The sequence below is a fragment of the Microcebus murinus genome, chromosome 2 (assembly GCF_040939455.1).
Source record: "Microcebus murinus isolate Inina chromosome 2, M.murinus_Inina_mat1.0, whole genome shotgun sequence".
Classification (NCBI taxonomy): Eukaryota; Metazoa; Chordata; class Mammalia; order Primates; family Cheirogaleidae; genus Microcebus; species Microcebus murinus.
This window is the reverse complement of record NC_134105.1, coordinates 8029243-8049040: the sequence shown is the minus strand read 5'-3', so window position 1 is coordinate 8049040 and position 19798 is coordinate 8029243. Positions and strand designations below refer to the sequence as shown.

General features: G+C 39.5%; 1 protein-coding gene across 7 annotated transcripts in view; it reads right to left on the bottom strand.

The window, feature by feature from the left end:
* The window catches only part of PRDM2 (PR/SET domain 2), a 122972-nt gene that overhangs the window by 54311 nt on the left and 48863 nt on the right, over positions 1-19798 (bottom strand). For all 7 annotated transcript variants that reach the window (XM_075994192.1, XM_075994209.1, XM_012763030.3 and 4 more), the window contains one exon: positions 17533-17659. In XM_075994192.1, coding sequence (XP_075850307.1) covers positions 17533-17659 — 127 coding nt within the window. The remainder of the gene's footprint in view (positions 1-17532; positions 17660-19798) is intronic.

The window sequence follows — 19798 nt, the reverse complement described above, 5'->3', positions numbered from 1 at the left end:
TCATCCCTGCAACTGAACTTCCATCCTCTCTACCCCAATGGGGCTGATTGTCCCATGGTTAGCAATGATCTCACAATTACAAAGTCCAGTGTTTCTTCAGGCTTGATCTGCCCTAAATTTCTCCTCCGCATTTGACAATTTGATGTTTCTTTCATTCTTAGAATTCCTCTACTGGCCTTACGACATTAGGATCTAGGATCTCACCCTTTTACAGTCTTCCTCTTCTTCCTTCCCCTAAATCAGAGTGAAATCTGAAGACTGGAGCCATGCTTCACACTAGAGTAAAGAAAGGCTTTGACAAAAGTACACAGCTAAAGGCACAGAACTTAAAAGAACAAAACAGATGTGAAATAATGAGATGAACCAACTACACTGAAAGCTGAGAAAAAGAAGAACCAGAGGACTCTGGCACAGGAGGAGCCTTGAGGGTCAGCTTAGTCATCTGCATCTCAGGCAAGTGTGCAAAAGGATAGGATACAAATACATTATACATCTTTCCAAATTTTTGAAAGGCAAAGGTACCTTTTTTGACAGCAGGCCAGCTGTGGCACTGGCACTCAGGATACATTTTTGGTTTAGAGATAATTTAGAGTTCCAAAAGCAAGATAAAAAGGCTTAACTGTGAGGAAAGTATAAAGTACATGTTAAATAACTTCTTTATAAGATTCTAAAAAACTAAAATATGTACTAGATCGTGTTGGTAAGGAAGGCAATGAATAGATAACAGCAATGGATAACATCATCTTATACAGTGGCTAGATGATGTTACGTGCGAGATGGTAAAGGGCAGTTGGAGTTAGACCTCAGCACTGCTGCGTATTCGGTAGTGGTTTGACATTCTGCAGGTGGTGTGATGATGGAGAGGAGGAAAGAAGCTGGAAACAGATATGTAAAACTAAGTTTTTCAACAAAAAATGAACAGTCCATTTCAATATCCTTTAATGTATTTTAATGTATGCTTTAAAATAAGAAGAGAATGACTTGGGTGCCCTGGAAGTCATCAAAAGTCACTGATAAAGAGAATCGGGAACCCTGGACAGCAGGACTGATGGGAGACCAGTGCCTCAGAAGCTGGCCAGACAGGATTCCTGAAAGGTCAGCAGTGCCATACACAGGGGTGTGGTTATCAGAGGACCACGAGCGGCTGTCCCAACTGACCAAGGTGAGATCAGTGGCAAAACAAGCCCCATGGGACCATGGTGTTTGAAGTAGCAAGATGCTAAGACAATTGGTTTGTATAAAAGGAACATTTTCTATAGATTTCTTTCTCACTTAAAATAACTGAAATTTACCTGATAGTAAAAAATTCTGTTAAGCTACTTTTGGCAAAATTTCAAATCTTTTTCCACAGTTAAACCCACCCCAGAACTACCTGCAATCCTGGAGGCAAATTATAAAAATAAAACCTTTCTGGTTTTAAGTTGCTCATGGTATTAAAACAGGACTCTAGGCTTTGCTTCCAACAGAAACAATGGAAAAGTTCTGGATTTTGCAGTTCTGCAGATCACAGTATAAATTCTTGAAATGCTTGCTTCCCGCCAGGGGGGCTGTCACACAGCCTTCGCAGCTGTGGAGGCTATAGGCTCTCCTAACTCTTCCAAATCTCAGGCTGATGGGAGAACAGCAAAGATCACATCAGAAGGGAGTTCAAGCTTTTAATTTGTCTAAAAAAGGCTTTTAGTGGCTTTGACTGGATAATTACAAATCCTAGAAAGGGCTCATCAAATAAACTTTAGCAACTTCAAACCCAGAAAGCATTGGGCTTCCTTACATTCTTTAGAACCTCAAAAAGTCTTGTGGCATGAACAAAGTGATTTTAGAGACTAATAAAATACCTCTGACATTTAAGAAGCTAGCCTGTTCTATTTTATAATTACTTTAATTTCTAGGTTTCTTCTCACAGTTTTTCAGTAGCTTTTTTTAATAGAGGAAAAACGTACACCTAAAATCTGAAAACCTTACATATAAAGGGTGAAGAGACAACTACAAAGTAGAGAATTTAATTCAAGTTCAGGTCAGAGTCCCCTGCAGCCAAACAAGCCAAACAATCGGGACTGGGAGCTGCTGCCGAGGACGTATGTTTCAAGTGCCTGGCAACCCCTGAACACACAGGGGATGGCCACGCCCTCGAGAATTGGTATTCTCAACTAAAAAGAAAGTCATTTTTCCTTCTTTCAAAGCCCCTGGTAAATTTTATAATACAGTATCCTAATGAATTAACTACAAAATTTAATTTTAAAATATTTTTACAAAGTAAAAATCTAGACATAAATCTGAGACAAGAAACAACTAAAAACACTAAAACTTCATTCTTCACATTTGGTTACAGAAATGCCCATAGGAACAATGGTCAAACCATATCACTAATTAATAAAATTGGGCCACAATGTATCCACAAATTTGTAAACTTAAGGGTAACCAAGAGGACAGACATTAATATTTTGGCAGATGGCCCCATGATGAGAATTATTGATGAGGGCATAATATTTTTCCCTGTCTGATTGTATTTTCTAAGATGAACATTTGGCTACATTATACCCCCCCAAAAAAAAAATTTTTTTAAAGAAATGCCTACATTAACAAAATTAACGAAATAAGTGAAAATGTTTCTGTTGGTTGAGATTAACCTATGCAATTTAATAACAGTACAATTTGGAAAAGGTCTCTACTTTCTACCGAGCTTGTACAGCAAAAAGTATCCTGAAATGTTTCTGTTTTCTATCTCCTACCTATATGCTCCATTAAAACTGTTCGAGAAAAAAAAAGCACTATCCCTAGAAACATGAAATTCACAATGGACACAGTTATAAAGATTCAAAAGGGATTAAAAATATTCATAACAGATATTGTTAAATAGCCAGAACTGCTTAAGCATTCACATTACCACTGCCGACCTTTTGGTATATTCTTTCCCTATGCATCACATTATTTCAAACAAAAAAATTAATTTGTCTCCTCCTTTCAAACAGCCACACACCTCAATCTTTTTTTTGTTTCACTGCACTTTGTTATTATACCAACATTATTTAAATCAAATATCTAATTTAAGCAGTCATGCTGAGTGCCTACCAGTATTAACCTGAGGGTCAGTGTCTTGGCAGTCAATTATGATAATCATAAGAATATTCTTCACTAGCTTTTATTTTGCTTCTCCTAAAAATGCAAAGATTAGGCAATAGCATTTGAATAAGCTACATTTTGGCAGAGATTTAGAAAAAACAAAAGCATTTACAGAGATATTAAATTCCCTACTCACTTGGCCCTACCATGAAATGAGGCACTTTTATTCCTGTATGCTTTTTTTAGACTCTATCACTACTGCTCATCGATCTGATCCCACCTCTGCAGAAGGTCTCAACTTGTCCCCCAGCTGCCTCCCTGCCTGTAGCTGTGCCCCTTGTCAGCACTTACAGACTGACACACTAGCACTCCAAGGGAATAGGTCGTGGACTTCTTGGGGCTTCCGCATGCACAAGGGGCTGGTGCAAATTCGCCCAGTCTGATAAACCTAAAACTGCCAGGGCTGTCTTTCGGATTCAAGAAGCAGAGATAAAACTGAAACATAATCTTCTCATAAAGTAATTATTTTTAAAATCACAAATTATATTTAAATTCCATACCACATTTTTTCCTAATAGATCTCTACCTAAAACACAAAATTCTGCTAGACTATTCAACAATATCTCATTCTCAGATGTGCTAGCTTATATCAGACTAGTCAAATTTACCCAAGGTCATTATTCTTGATAGATCAAAAAAAATTCTCTAATACTGTGTAAAGTTTCTGGAATCATGGTGAAATAAAGAAGTATTTTGATAATTTTTCTTGGGTGTTCATTAGCTACACAACCCTGTGAAGAGCTACAAATATATTATTACAAAGATGTCTGCTATGAAGGAATTTAAAATTAAAGTCATGTCTGTTTAACTTGTAAAAAACAAGCACCTCTGCAGAAAGGCCCTACTAATGTTGTTAGCAAGAAGCAAATTTTGAGTGGAGAAGATGTCCCAGAGAATCTTTATTTCATTAAAAAGAAGGGAAGGGGGGAAGAAGACAGAGGAAAGGAGAATGGAGACACAGAGTGATGACGACATAAACTGCCATTGCGCGACCCCGGCAGAGCAACGAAGCCCAATGAATAACAAGCTGTGGACCCCAGCTTTCCCACTCCAGCACTGAGAACGGAACCTTCTAGAAACACTCAATCTTAGTGCTGGTCTCTGAGGATTATCCCATATTGTCCTTTAGTGGATGCTTTTTCTATCTTTTGCCAATATAGGAGTAAAATAATGTCCACAGGGAACAAATGAATCCCTGGAGGAAGGTATGCAGAGGACAAGGACTTGAAACTCTTCCTAGACCTTCCTAGACCAGTGGCCTAAGGCTGGTGGAAACAGTCTCTCTCTCAAACCAGGCACTCATTTCACCTGCTCCTGGAAGGTTATTATGTTCCCAAGGTCACACATCCTCCATGCAAAGAGCTGACCCCAATTGAGGTGAGACAATGAACTGGGTTCTCATCGCCTTTCCCCGTGTTGTGGTAGCACTCTGAATAGTAGGTCCTCAAGGTAAGTTTGGTTCTCAAACGACATAAACCACAAAAGTGACATAGCATGAAATCGTACTGCACAGCCGCAGGGCCATGATTTGATCAATGAGAAATAATCCTGTTCAAAGCAGATGGGAACCAACGATGATTCAGATGGGTAGTAATGACCTGATGCTGTCGTCAGGGAGGAGTAAATGAGATAACGCGCAAACACAATGCTGCACAGTGGCTGGCACAGACTCAATAAATGGAATCAATGTTAAGGGGTATCCACAGTAGAGTCTACCAAACAAATTATAGAAACCCCATGCCTACAAATCTAAATTGTCAGCATATGTTCCTTCTCATGAAGACAATGACATTCTGCTTCCACTAACAATTCCTAATTCAGCCATTTGTTTTGTTCATTTGTTCTACATTGATTCACAGGATCCCACCCAGATATAATTATGGAAATGTACTAGTCCAATAAGGACAAACGCTTAACTAAGAAAAGAAAGAATCCTATCAAACACTCACTACAGTCTCTGTCAATATATATTAAAGTTCTAACAGTGTAAGTTGTGAGTATATTTCATTTTTAAGTCTATAACCTACTTTTGCTTCTAACGGACACTCAATTTTGAAAATAAAACATACTGGTTCACTTTAGCAGTTCTTAATCTTTTGGGGACAAACTTTAGATCCCTTGAGGATCAGGTTAACATTGAAGGCCCATCTCCCCAAATAGAAACAGATACACATTTGGCAGACAACACTGTGGGCTCAGTGGCCTCCTATGTTACTACAAAATCAAGTTGTGAGTTTATACAAGCATTGTGTGTCAACAGAAGGAATGTACCTGTAAGATCCCTGAAAAAGAACCCCATCTCCTTAGGATGCCCGATAAAGATGCTGCACAGATAATCAGTACATTTGTTTCCTTAACACTGATACCGTCAACCTAATTAGTAGCTTATCTTAAAAAAAAAAATAGTTCTTTCACACTTTTTTCCTGATTTCACATCCAGAAAGACTGTAAAGAAATCTGTCATATACAACCCTGAAGTTGCTGCCACACAGTTACTTTCAAGGCTGTCTGATAATTTAGTATCTAAGAAAATGTAAGAAAAATTCATCCACCATGTCACCAGCATAAAATCTGGTTGTAACAATAGTCATGAGTGGTTTGGACCATACAATGGTAGGACAGAAGGGCAGGAAGAAAACAGTAAACCCTTCATTTGGGAAACAAACAGTGAAGAGTGCTGACTTCTGCCCAGGCATGTGCTACAAATCAAATTCCAAGTGTTATCTAAATCCACCAGCCTATGTGTGACCACAGACGTCCTAGTTTGGGTAACAGTGAAACAAGATAGCTTTTAAGAAGCAGGTCTCTTGCATATGAGGAATTCCTTAGTGCCGTGATGTATACATCTAGTTGCAGATCCAAAGAGGTCTTTACTATTACCTAATTTGAAATCCACTTAATTCATTCCACGTCACCCAAGTGAAACATACGGATTTTTTTTTATTTCGGCATATTATGGGGGTACAGATTTTAAGGTTTCAATAAATGCCCTTTCCCCCCTCCCCCCACAAGTCTGAGTTTCCAGCATGACCATCCCCCAGATGGTGCACATCTCACTCATTATGTATGTATATGCCCACCCCCCTCCCCCCTGCCCAATACTCTATTACTGTAGTACCTATGTGTCCACTTAGTGCTGCTCAGTTAATACCAGTTTGCTGGTGAGTATATGTGGTGCTTGTCTTTCCATTCTTGGGATACTTCACTTAGTAGTATGGGTTCCAGCTCTAACCAGGAAAATATAAGCCGTTATTTCTATATCACCGTTGTTTCTTAGAGCTGAATTAGTACTCCAAAACATATGGATTTTAAAAGAACATGTTACAAGATGCTGAAATTGTTCATTTTTTAGAAGTGTACTGATAACCCAAATGATGGCAGAGTCACCGCAGAATGAATTTTGCCAGTGCCCACCCATTACAATGGGATGAATCAAAGGGTGGTGTGCCAAGAGTATTCCTACAAGGCTCCCACTTAATGTTTGCAGCAACCCTGCAGAGTAGGTCTTTATCCCCATTTTACAGACAGGTAAACTAAAGATCAAAGTATGCGGTGTAACCTGTCCAAAGTCACAATGCTACTAAACTGGTGGAGTTGGGATTTGAATCCGCTCTCTTAATTCCAAGGATATGTTCTAGCATACCCTAATCAATTCCACATACTATGCATCTCCTAATACTCAAGGTATAGCTGGGTCAGCAATCTTTCCCTTCTCTCTTCCACCCAACATAAATAGACATTTCAGGCTCATTTTTAAACAAGTTATCGATTTTCAAAGCACTGATCAATTTATATTTAACACAGAAGCAACAGTAAAGCCCCCAAGCAGTGTATTTCTAATGAATTTATAGGTTTTTTTTGTTGGTGGTGGTGGTGGTGTGGCTTAGCATAGAAATTGAAGGGAGGGAAGGATGGGAGCACAACAATCGTTCACCAATTCAGGTACTTTTTGACAATTAACCAAGAAATTTGTAGGACTCCATCTCTTTAAAACTTAAGAGAGTCAGAAATAAGTCACTTTTTATTTCATATTTTCTACACTTTACTGCAACCATGAATTTATCATGGCATACAGACAGTAATTTACATTATTTTCCATCCTGAATTCCTCAATTTATAATGCCAGAATCATAATTGCAAATAGATATTAAGCTTAATACTCAAATTTGATCTTATTATCAAACACTCCTATGATCCACCTAACAAGGAAAAAATACCCCCTCTGATAATACATTTAGTAACTGACAAAATTCCTAAAAGCAAGTAGATTTGGAATCGTAAATCCTTTTTTGTTCTTCAAAAATCCAAGATTGAGAATATTGATAGTATGATACTTCTTTTCATTTATTTTTATTACTGCCACTTTTTATTTATTCTTTTAGATGCCAGTGAGAAACTAATTTCAACACTAATATTAATCCAAAATTACACTCTATCATGTGTGCATAGACAAGGAGATTGTTCCACAGGTAAAAGACCAGAACTGCAACTATCACCACTATGGTGAAGGCCTCAGCATAAACCTGCTACAGAGGTACAGAAGACTTAGGACTCCACAGGGCCAACATCAACATCCTTGCAGAGAAGGTGCCAAGGCGAGAGGGGGAGAGCAGCAAAATCCTCTCTCCTCACAGGACCTTGGACATTCTGCTAAGTCCACAAGTTGCTTTATTCCATGAGAAACAGGCTCTGATAATATGATACATTAAAGACAATAATATGAACAGAACTAGAAAGGCATATGCTACATCTCAAATTGGCAAAAAAATGAAAACTGAACCTGAGAAGACAAACAGTAAAAAGAATAACGAAAGGCCCAGAAATTGCATTGTTACCCATTCCAAACTATATTGTAACTTCAAACACTGCACATAATTCCGTTTGGGGGTTCTAAACATGGGTGAACAAACCAGTTCGCCTTCATTTTTGTGGCATGTGGTGTCTCAGGAAACCTACAAAAGACTGCACCAAGCAGCAGAATTATAAATACGAGAAAAAAGATTATTTACCACTGTAGCTTTAACAGAAAAAGGAGGGAGGATTTTTGAGCCTGAACAGCACTACATTAATTGTCTTTATTTTTAACCAAAGCAAAGACAATCCTTTGCAATTAGCTACACATTTTGCTTTGGTAACATACACAGCTAATTCATTAAGAATGAAATTAAGTTTTGGTATTCAGATACTAATTAAACTAATAACATAAAAATTCAAAGTTTTAAAAGTGTCAAATTAGTATTTTAGATGTCATAATCTTATTTTAGAAATTGAGGTATGTTTATATGCCACACACATATTATTTTAACATTAGAATAAATCTCTTACCTCTGAAATTATTCAAATATTCTTTGTATATTAAAAATAAATGTAATGTACTTATACATGTAATGTTTAAAGTAACTACACATTCACCAGATTCACCAAAACTGCCATCAAAATGTATTTTTAAATTTCAGGGTCATGACCACAGCAATAGGAATGGGAAACAGCTACAATAAATGCTTCAGAACACCGAGAGTTCTAGTCTCTTATCCATAATCCTTAGGACTTTTTCTTCTTGTTTTAACCTTTTAAACAAAGTTACCTCCTAATTATTAGAGAAAAGGGTAGAACAGAAAGGAAAATACTTTAAAAATAGAAAAATGAAAGCACAGATTACTAAACTGCAGTTCTGCCTGGCCTACAGTGTGTGTCTAGAGGTTAGAGGTGGGATGTTGACTACTTAACTAAATCTTTAAGAACCAACAAAGTAGAGTACTCTTAGTAAAAGTTCCAGGTAGAAAAAACCACATTACATTTTGTTATAAATTCAAGAAGCTTTTATTATCTCTGAAACTGGAATAAAAAAAAATAAAAAAAAAGAAGCTTTTAAAATTTTATATTACACACACACATTCTAAGAATCGATTGTAGGATAAAGACAATGAAGAAATCAACCTCTGCCCCTCATTAGGAAAATTCAAGAGTGCACATCGACAAGTTAGGGCAATGCTCTTCACCTTCTGGTCTCTCCTTTCATGCCTCTCCTCTGGAGTGAGTCAAGCAGCTAGAATAGGAAAGCTTTATCAGCAAACAAAACCTCTTAAGAAGGCAATGCTTTAAATAGTTTCAAGTGTGTTCCTCTTAAAGGTAAAAGTAAAATATAAAAAGCTACTACCCCCCAGAGACACTTAGTAGAGCAAACAAGAAACAAACAAAATCTCTATTTTTGGTTTCACATCCTAAGATACTGACAGAAACAAAGATGATTTAACTCAATTATATCTATAAACAAATCAGAATTGCAATTATAATCAGATGTAATTTTAGAGTACATATTAATAAAAAGCTTATTCATGACCCGTAACATTAGCTTAACAAAACTTTAAAAATTTATATTTTATCAGTGGAACAGCCAGACTGTTAAGCCAGTCCTAACAAAAGACCTCCTGCAGAGGAAGAAGCTGAACATCACTGGCTTCTTGAATTCATCAATAAAACAAAATGAAAGAGCTCCACAATCCTAGACTCGATCCCCTCTGCATTGCAAAAGGAGTTGGACAAAAACAATGTCTCACTCTGTTCTTGTGGTTTTAAAACTGATGCCAAAATAATATAAAACCTAAGAGAATGAAAATATTCATGAAAAGCCCAAACCAACAAGCCCAAAATGTTTTTTAAAAAACACTAGACAACAGCTAGCAGAGGCTAAAAATGTAATCTGATTTTAAAAACTGTTTATTTGGAATGCTCAAAGGAATATAGTATCTATATAATCCATAAACCCACAAAGCAAAAATAACTGAAGCCATCAGTTCTCACCACAAGGTAGCTTTAACTACAACTAAGACTTCACTTAATCACTGCCTTAGTATTTAGGATTAAAGTGGGCATTTCTATGGTGAGTAGTGAAAATTCACCCTAACTAATTAGTAAAGCCAATAAAATACTGTTACTTATACAGTGTAAATGTCCTACTTAGAAACATTATGAACAAAAACAGGATTTAGGCAAGACAGAGCCACTAATTTAGAACCTGGGTGAACCTGGGCAAAGCATGTACATAACCCCTCCGAGCACCACTTTTCTCTTCTACAAAGGAGGATAATGATTCCTACTTTGCAGGATTATGAGAGAATTTGCAATGGTATACATGGAGCACAAAGCACAGTGCCAGAAACAAGAGTAATTGTCATCATCGTCACCATCAATAAAGCAGTGATTCATCACATAATGACATGTGAAAATAAGTGTCAAATCATGAGCTATGCCCACACAAAATACATCGAATAAATGAAGTCAGCCAAGGATTCTTGTAATGTATGCAACTGGTTTAATCTGCGTGGTTAAAAAAAAAAAAAAACTTTCAGTATTTATCTTTTTCACTTAGACAAACAATAGTATTTTCAAATAACTCTTGCTTCTCCATGTCATTCAGCTCCCCTAAACTATTTCAACCAAATTATTAACATTAACACAACCAAACTTTAGAATTGCACTTGGCAGCATACAAAATATAAACAGGTAATCTGAACGCCAAAAGAGTACGATGCCAGTCTATCTGAAATTGCAACTTTCAGTTCTCCATACAACCTTTAATGGAAAGAAATGTCTATTAATTTTTAACCTTCATAATGATGTTCTTGAGCTATCTATCCAATTCCTCAGTTCTTTAAAGGAAACATGAAATATAAAACTATACCCTCCTCTATGTAATGCTCCTACAAACAGTAAGTTCGAATGTGGTAACAGCCATTTGTAAACTGGAACGTGAAACTACCTAGGAAAAGGAAACACCGCAGGAATTTAAAAAACATTTAAAAAAATCCATAATTTGGGAAAATAATCTAACACTCATATTTGAGGAAAGCATAGAAAGTTGTTTTTTTTTACTGCCAAATTACAAATGGATTTGTAAAAATCAAACTATTTTGAACTCACTATAATTTGGGTCTTGCTAACTTTTTTTTTACCCTTTAGAAAACTTAATCATGATCAAAACCTTTTTCTGTATGAGGCAAGTCTCGCCTTCCAATTTACATATGGACACGAGAACCAGAATTAACAACCTAAGAACAGACAGAGCACAGTATAATTCCTAATATACTCAATCAATTATGTGTTTGAAACAGTTTTTAAATGCGGCATATATTAGGATTTTTAAATTCACCCACTAAGATACAGTTGAAAAACTTACAAAATGCTTTCAAAACTTTCAGTTAATCCACATAATTTCCTTATAAACAAGGTTACAAATCAGCAAGTATCAAAGGCACAAAACAAAAATACTGGCCAACATTTTTACCTAAAGCAATTCAGTAGCAGCAGAATTAGAAATTTAAAAATTCCCTAATTCCTGTGACTGAAAAATATTAATTAAAACTGCACTGAGCTTTTAAAAACAAACTACCACAACAGCAGCAGAGAAATCAACCTGTCAAGCAACCACCAGACAGGGCGCCCAATACTCAGCAAAGGCACCCCCACGGCAAGGAGACAGCCAGAGAGCTACACAGAGGGACAGGCAAGATGATCAACCAGGAAACAGCTCACTTCACTCCAATGTGACAAGTTTGCAAGCATAATGGAAGACACAAGAATATCACCACCTCCAAGTACCCCACACCCTACTCTAGCACCTGCAAACAGGAACCATGGGTGAGTGCCCTGTAAAGCAATGGGTGCAGGACCCACCCACCAGCCATCCAATAAGCACAGGGCCCGTCTACCATCATCTTCAGACACCACGGCCAGCTCTCTGCCATTCAGCTTTGGCCAAGGAGCCTAAAACAGAGCTGTTGGCTGTTAGGAAAGGTCAGGTGATCAAACTCCATGGAAACTCATCAGTTCTCTGCTTTTATTAAGTGTATTCTTTAATTTTAACTTTAAACAGAACCAGTATTGTCACTTCTGCTGTTGCCCACCACATACAGACATGGACAAAAACAGCATATTATGTAGGGAAAAGGCAAGGAATACCTATTTCAAATTCTGACTATGACACTCACTGGCAGAGTGATCTTAGACAAGTACCCAATGTCGGGAAGTGTCCATTTCCTACTTTTCCACACCAACCAGAACACCAACTAAGTCTGCCCTATACCTGCCTGCACTGAAACAGACTAGAAGCTCTATGGTGCCTGCTATAGTCATTTCTCAAATCTCCCCTACCAACCCAGGCACTTAGTGCAGTGCCTGGTAGAAAAGGGAACAATATGACCATTGGCAGAACTAAGTTTCATTATCCAAAATTACTTATGTGGGTTTCTACACAGGAGTAGAACTGCTAACAGAACTGGGTCCCTCTTCTTAGAGCCCTCAGCTTCTAGAACTTCCTATGTTATTTACATCACAGCCTCAAAAAACGCCATCCCTGACCACCCACCTACACCACAAAACAGTTTATTGACATTATAAGGCTTGCCTAGTTCACCTGCTGGCCTGTAGTGCCCACTCTCCAGAATGTCAATTTCAGGCCAGGCAAGGCTGCTCATGCCTGTAATCCCAGCCCTTTGGGAGGATCACTTAAGATCAGGTGTTTGAGACCACCCTGAGCAACACAGCAAGACCCTGTCTCTATGAAAAAAAATTTTTTTAAATTAGCTGAGCTGTAGTGGTAGTCCTAGCTATTCAGGAGGCTGAGGCAAGAGGATCACTTGAGCCCAGAAGTCCTAAGCTACAGTGAGCTATGATCACAACACTGCACTCCAGCCTTGGCAAAAGAGGCAGACCCTGTCTCTTAAAAAAAACAAAAAACCTAGAATGCTGATTCCATGATAACAAGGACCTTTGTCATTTTAGTTCTCTGAACTCCAGCCCCCAGCACCTAGAATACTGCCTTACACAGACTCAATGAATACTTGTCAAATGATGACGAACATCCACAGTTACAACTTCTCTGACCTGCTCACAGCGCCATTGCCCCTCTGAACGCCTGCTGTGCCCCTCCTAGGTTCTGCAATGCCCTCAGCTCTCTGCCTTTTCCACATAAAGCCTCCCTGGCCAGCCCAGCTCCGAGTTTCTTTGCCCTCTCATGAGTTGTACGTACAGTCCTACTGCCTTACACCATTCATTTAGCACCTTTTGTTTTTTTTTTTTAAAAAAACTACCTTAGACTGAGTTATCTTTGCATATGGATCTCTTATTTCCCTATATTGAATGTAAGCATCTTTAGGGAAACATTTCCAATAAATATAATTTCAAAAACCTTGAATGTTCTTCACAGTACCAAGGTTTTTTATTTGAACAATTCTGACTGCAGAGACACATGAAATATTTCCTTGTTGAGCTGATTATAATTTAACAGTCGCTTAGATAAACACTTATTGAGTTGATATTTTCAGGTACTATTTAAGGTTTATAAAAGAGTATCTGAAGCTATTAACTGACTTTAAGGAACTATGCTCTTTATAGTTCATTACGGATTTGGTTATAAATGTTCTTCTTCACTGTCTAGCTATTGGGTATAAAACTTCTTGCTGCTGTAAATAACTCCTCTTCTACTTTGCTGTGAATGGTGTGGTCAGTAGGTTAGAACGAGGCCTAAAATAAAGGCGAATCAGCAGGGTGAGAGACTCTGAAGTATGGAGGAAGAAGGAGGGAAGAGACTAGGTGCTTATTTTGAGCTTACACAGGTGCTCCTTAAATATTGATTGAATAAATAAGTCACAAACTCAGGAGTTCCTCAGCAGGAAACATGTAAGTAACATGTCAGCCACATTTTGAGAGGTGGCACTCAGTTACCAAGAGCTTGCAAGCTTCACAAAGCATGTTTTTTTCTATCTCATTTGCTCTTGACAACAACCTCCTGAGATTAGGTGGCCGTAAGTATCAATATCATGACACCCATTCCTAATGCCTGGAAAACTGTGCTACAGAAAGGTGACATGACTTACCCAAAATCAGACACCGGGTAAATACCCAGAAGTCCCATATTTTTCATTCCTTCCACTAAACCCATTTATATAAAGCCACTGTTGTTTCTTCAGGTTAAAAGAACTTTGGGTAAGGCTCTTGCATAGGTAAGAGAGAGCAGGGCACACATTCTGCTACTACAGCCTACATTTTGTAAGAGCATTTGCCAACAGTCATTGTTTATTGCGAACAAGCAAATTCAATCTCATTTCTCACAGTATCAAATAGGAGACAAAGATCAGGAAGATGATAAATACTTCTAGATTTGGCTTTTTTACTATGCTATTTTATAGATTATAATCTTCCTGTGGTTCACATTAAAATAACCTGGAACACCTGACACTAAAAACTCTCCCCTTCCTCTCTACCTATAAGTTTAATCTATCCCATCCAAGGAACTTCTCATGTTCAATATTATAGGGGCTGCTCAGACATGTAAAAAGTTAAATTGAATCCAAAATAAATTCCAGTTGAAAATGCCTGAAGTACGTATATCTTTGGCCCATGGCAAAACTGCATGCTCCATGGTCAGAGACAATATGAACTGTGTTCTCCCAGCACTGTGCTCTTTTATTTCCTTACATGTTTGTGTGAGTCTTTGTTCACCAATCAACGAATATTTATTGTGTGCCTACTACACACGAACCATCTAGGCTCTGATCAACTATTTACTGATTTAATGTATGTGTCCCTCACGAGACTACAGGCATCATGACTGCTGCTTTTTTGCTCAACACTGTGCTGTACAACTTAGCAGGGTGTCTGGCACACTGCAGGGACTCAATGAACATTAGGTGAATGAATGAATGAGAGACAGAAAGAGAGAGGAGGAAGTGAAAGGCCACACAACTTTGTAAGTAAGGAAATCAGGTCTTTGCACTCCCCAAACACGCCTTATGATCCACCAGCGATCTGATGAATTCTGAAAGGCACCACATGCAACGCACAGCTGTAAGCACAGCAGCTGTCGTGCAAAGGAGCCGAGGTCCACAACTATGAAGAATTCAGCCCTTTGTTTCTGTCTCATAACCAAAATGAAGTCAGGTCCACTGTCAATCCACCTGTCAGCTGTATGTCTTCAACATCTGGCTTTCAAAAATACTAAGTTAACATTGCCTCTGAGTGAAATTTATGTTGATTCACTCTATAACTGCCTGAAAAGGTATTATTTAAATGTCTGAGGTCACATTATATAGAACTGAGTTAATATAAAAAGTTCTCCATTTTAGGTCTTTGCAAGCTATAAACTAGCCATCACAAAGTATTTAATTAAAAAATAAAAAAAGTTTGACTCATTATTTAAACTCTCCCAACTTCAGGTCATACAGAGCAAACAGGCCTCTTTACCAGAAAGCTGTTCAAAACAGACTGAGTTCCAAGAGTGAGCCTTGTGCAAGTCTTTTAATTAAATCCTAGGATTCAGTGGGTTATATGCTGCCAGGATAGTTACAAAAATAGTAATGGGGATAATAGGAAATATTAACTATTTAACTCAATATAAAACGCCAGCAAGCAATCTAAGCAGGTATAAAAATGCAGATGTGTAAGTTCACATATCACTAATAAAACAAAGTTTACTTTCAGGTTTTTACCCAACTAAGTGAATAGAAAAATAAAATATAAAAAGAGTAATGAAATATGTTCTAAACATGCACACCAAAGTATGCCTGAGAAGTCTTAAGGTAAGGTTGCTATTAAGCTATAAATATATTTAAAGGTATGAGTCAGTTATGCTTAGTGGTAAAGATTCCCCATCCTCCTAATCTCCATTTCCCTACAAATCACACCTTACCTGGTAACATTAGCTATAAATGAATAAAGGAACAAGTTGAATTATGTGAAGAATCTTCAAACAACTAAGCACTAAACATAATACCAACAAAATCCCAGTACTTAGTTAAAACAATTTTTTAAAAAGGCCTGGGAATTTTCTAGACTCATCATTTGATTCAGGATCAAAGCATCTAATGACCTAAAGCAGTGCCTAAATCACCTTTGATAAATAGAGAACTTGTATTCAGTAAGAGGCCTACCAACTGTCCCCTGGGTGAGCTAGTTGTATTTCCATTATGCTGTGATACACAAAGAATATGTAATTGAAAGATCAGAACAGACTTCTTGCCAACATTTTTTAACAGTATTTTATTGAAATTTTCCAAAATCAAGTTTCTTTCTTTCTTTCTTTCTTTTTGAGACACAGTCTCACTCCGTTGCCCCGGCTAGAGTACCGTGGCTTCAGCCTAGCTCATAGCAATCTCAAATTCCTGGGCTCAAGCAATCCTTCTCCCTCAGCCTCGCGAGTAGCTGGGACTATAGGCATGCGCCACCGTGCCCGGCTAATTTATATATATATATTTTTTTAGTTGTCCAGCTAATTTCTTTCTGTTTTTCAGTAGAGACAGGGTCTCGATCTTGCTCAGGCTAGTCTCGAACTCCTGAGCTCAAATGATCCGACCCCACCTCGGCCTCCCAGAGTGCTAGGATTACACACGTGAGCCAAAATCAAGTTTATGGTAGGATTTTATTTACAGTATGATTTCCACAACTCACTTTGCAATGTTTTGGGTAAAGGATTAACTTCTTCATTCAGATGACTACAAAAATTTCTTAAGACCTAAGTCGGGCAAAAAACCCCAATGTTTATATTAATAAGAAACCACCATACTGTTCCTTGGCAAATATTCAAACTGGGCTCTATAAAAGATTTCTGAATTCACATTAAATTCTTCATTTAAAAAATCCCTTCGACGTGTCAGTATGCCAGCTGGAAATGATACAGCCAACAAAACTATTTTCATTCCCAGAAATTATCCCCTCCCTTTTTAAGTATGACTACACTTTACCTTTTGTTAGAAATCATAAATCATAAAACTGTAAGAATTAAGTCAAAACGACAGAACAGCACGCTCCCTTAACTTCCACACTGCCCCTCGACACCCTTCGGAAGCCACCGCGCCTGGCTTTCTGTGCCCCATCTCCCTGCTCTTCTCTCCCCGTCCTTCCGTCTGTCCGTCTGTCCGCCCGCCCGCCCGCCCGTCCGTCCCCCTCTCCGACTCCGCGCCCGAGTGCGCACGGCGGGCCCGGGTCTGAGGCGCCCGGGCTGTCACGCCGGCCGGCCGCCCGGAAGGCTACGGACCCCGCCGTGCGCAGCTGCGGGCGCCCCCGGGCGAAGCGTCCACTCCCGGGCGCGGCGTCCGCGCACTCTCCGCCGCCCAGGTGCTAAGTCACAAGTTAGAAAACAGCCCGAGCGCGCGGCGGTGGCGGCCGTGATTCAGCAGAGGGGCCGGGCCGGCCGGCGGGAGGGCGGCGTCGCGGGCCGACGCGCGGGGCCCGAGCGGGATCGCGGGGCGGGAGCGGGGCCGGGGCCCGGCCGGGCCGAGTCCGGAAAAGGTCACCGAGACGCCGCGGGCGCCGCCGCCCGAGCCCGCGACCCACCCCGTGGTCAGGCAGGGAGCGGCGGGGCGGCGTCGCGGGCGGGCGTGGCGCCGGGGCCGCGCGGGCCGGGCCGGGGGCTCCTACCTTTCCGGCTCTTCGGGGAGCTCCGCTTGCTCCGGGCGCTGGCTCGCTCTTCCTCAATCGCGGCTGCTATCTCGGGGTTGTCTTCCCCATTGTACCAGACCAGGAGCTCCTCGCCCGGCGCGATTGGCTGCGGGGAGAGAAGAGACAAGCGCCGGGCCAATCAGAGCAGCGGTTGTTGGCGGGGGCGGGGCGCGCCGGGCGGCAGGCGGGAGCGGCGCCGATGGCAAACAGCTGTCGGCGCCGCGCGCAGCCCGGCCGGCAGGAAGGGCTCCTTAACCCTTGGGGCGCGGGCCGGCGCCCGCAGGAACCCTGCCGGCGGAGGCCCCCGCGGGCGGCGAGGCGCGCGGACAGACAGGCTGGCGACAGTAGCTCATCGCGAGCCGGTCGGTTTAAACTCGCAACTGCCAGGCGTCGTCACATCTTGCTGTTCGAAGCCTCACGACTACCCACGCAGAAGAAAAAATAAAACATGGAACCATTTTGCTCCCGAAATCTAAGTGGATGAGAAATGTACAGCATAATTAAAAAGAAGAGGGCGTCATGGAAAGCGGAGCGCTGAAAGGTAATCACCAGCGCACCTTTCAGATTCCAAGAGCAAGTTAAGCATGGGAACAAGGCAGAACCGTATGCCACTGCACATTTATAAATGCACCCCTATTTATATCACTGAAATGCTAAAAGAAGAGGCAGTGCCAGGAACAGGCTACGCGTTGCCGTCAACCTGCATGGCTCTGTAAAAAGCGTTCACTGCCTGGCCCCTTGTACCAAACATCAAGATTTCATATTATAACTTTTAAATATAGAAGGAAATAACCTCCCATGTATTATGCTCCTAGATCATTAAATTCTTAAATCCTGTATGACTGGGAGTAGTGAGTACATATACCACCATCATATGGATTACATCTAGAACAAGAACCTGAAGAAAAAACACATTGACTGGAAAGTTTAGACACCAAAACAGAATTTGCGGAAATGGCTTATTAGTTTGTCACTCATCTGTTCAAAAAGTTTCAAGGGTATCAATACAAGTAAAATTCCATCTGAAACCCACTGAATAAGAATCCATGAGAAAGGAAGGAAGGAGTAAATAAAAAGGAAAGTTCTTCCTTAAAATAGATCCCAATTAATCAGTAAAAAAAAAAAAAAAGGAAAAGAAAAATGGTATCAGAAAATCACCATTTGGCAATCACAGTAATCATTGATTCAGGCAAGAATCATCAATGGATGCTAAAAGTAGGTGAAAGTTTGAGGAGTAAAAAAATATTTGCATAGTCTCAAAATATCTCCCCATAAAATCTTTATTAATTACAATGGGAAAAACAGCATCTTTGTAATAAGACAAATTGACATCATATGCCTACTGATACAATGCACAGAGAACACTGCACCACTTCTAGAAGATTTCTGCCCAAAATGCATAAACCAAATTTCATCAAGATGAAATCTGAGAAGTATAAACTTTGAGACATTCTATAGAATAACTGGCCAGTTCTCAACACTGAAAGGTTATAAAAGACAAAGACTAAAGTGCCACCCATACTAGGGAGACTGATGAGACGTGACAACTAAATGTTACGGGAGTTTTCTTATAAGGATATGATGGGAACAGCCAATAAAATTTGAGTACAGTACACAGATTAGCTAATACAAATAATGTGTTAGTGTTAGCTTCCTGATTTTGATCGTTGCACTGTGGTTATGTAAGAGAATGATCCTGTTTTTTCTGGGGGGAAGGAAATCCCACCTCACATGTCAGTTTGGAAACAAAATGTTTCCTCACTTCAACATACCTTCTAGTCTAGATAAAGCCCTTGAGAGTAAATACTACTTCATTTCATTCTCTGCAGAACTATCACTGTTTATATAGTCCAAATTTTAAAATATTCTAAATTCTTTAAAATAAAAGCAGCAGCCACTGTTTCCTTTGCTTCCCCCAACCCCTGTTTGGATGGCTAAAACCTACTATTTTCTTATATTTGAACGAATATATTATTTCCCTTCTTGAATCAGTTAAACTTAAACCCAAAAATTTAATGTATGAAAGATAACAATGAGTTAAAATAGCCATCACAAATGCCTTTTGGCATTCTGATGAGCTAATCTGTTTCTGTTGAAAGAACAGCTTATTTTAAAGTAAACTATTTCTAGGTGATGTAAATTCCAAATGTATAGTTTGTTCTCTATTTTCTGTGATAAGCCACATATTTATGAAATGGTGATATCCAATGATATTTGAAATGACTAGGGTTCTAAGAAATATGTG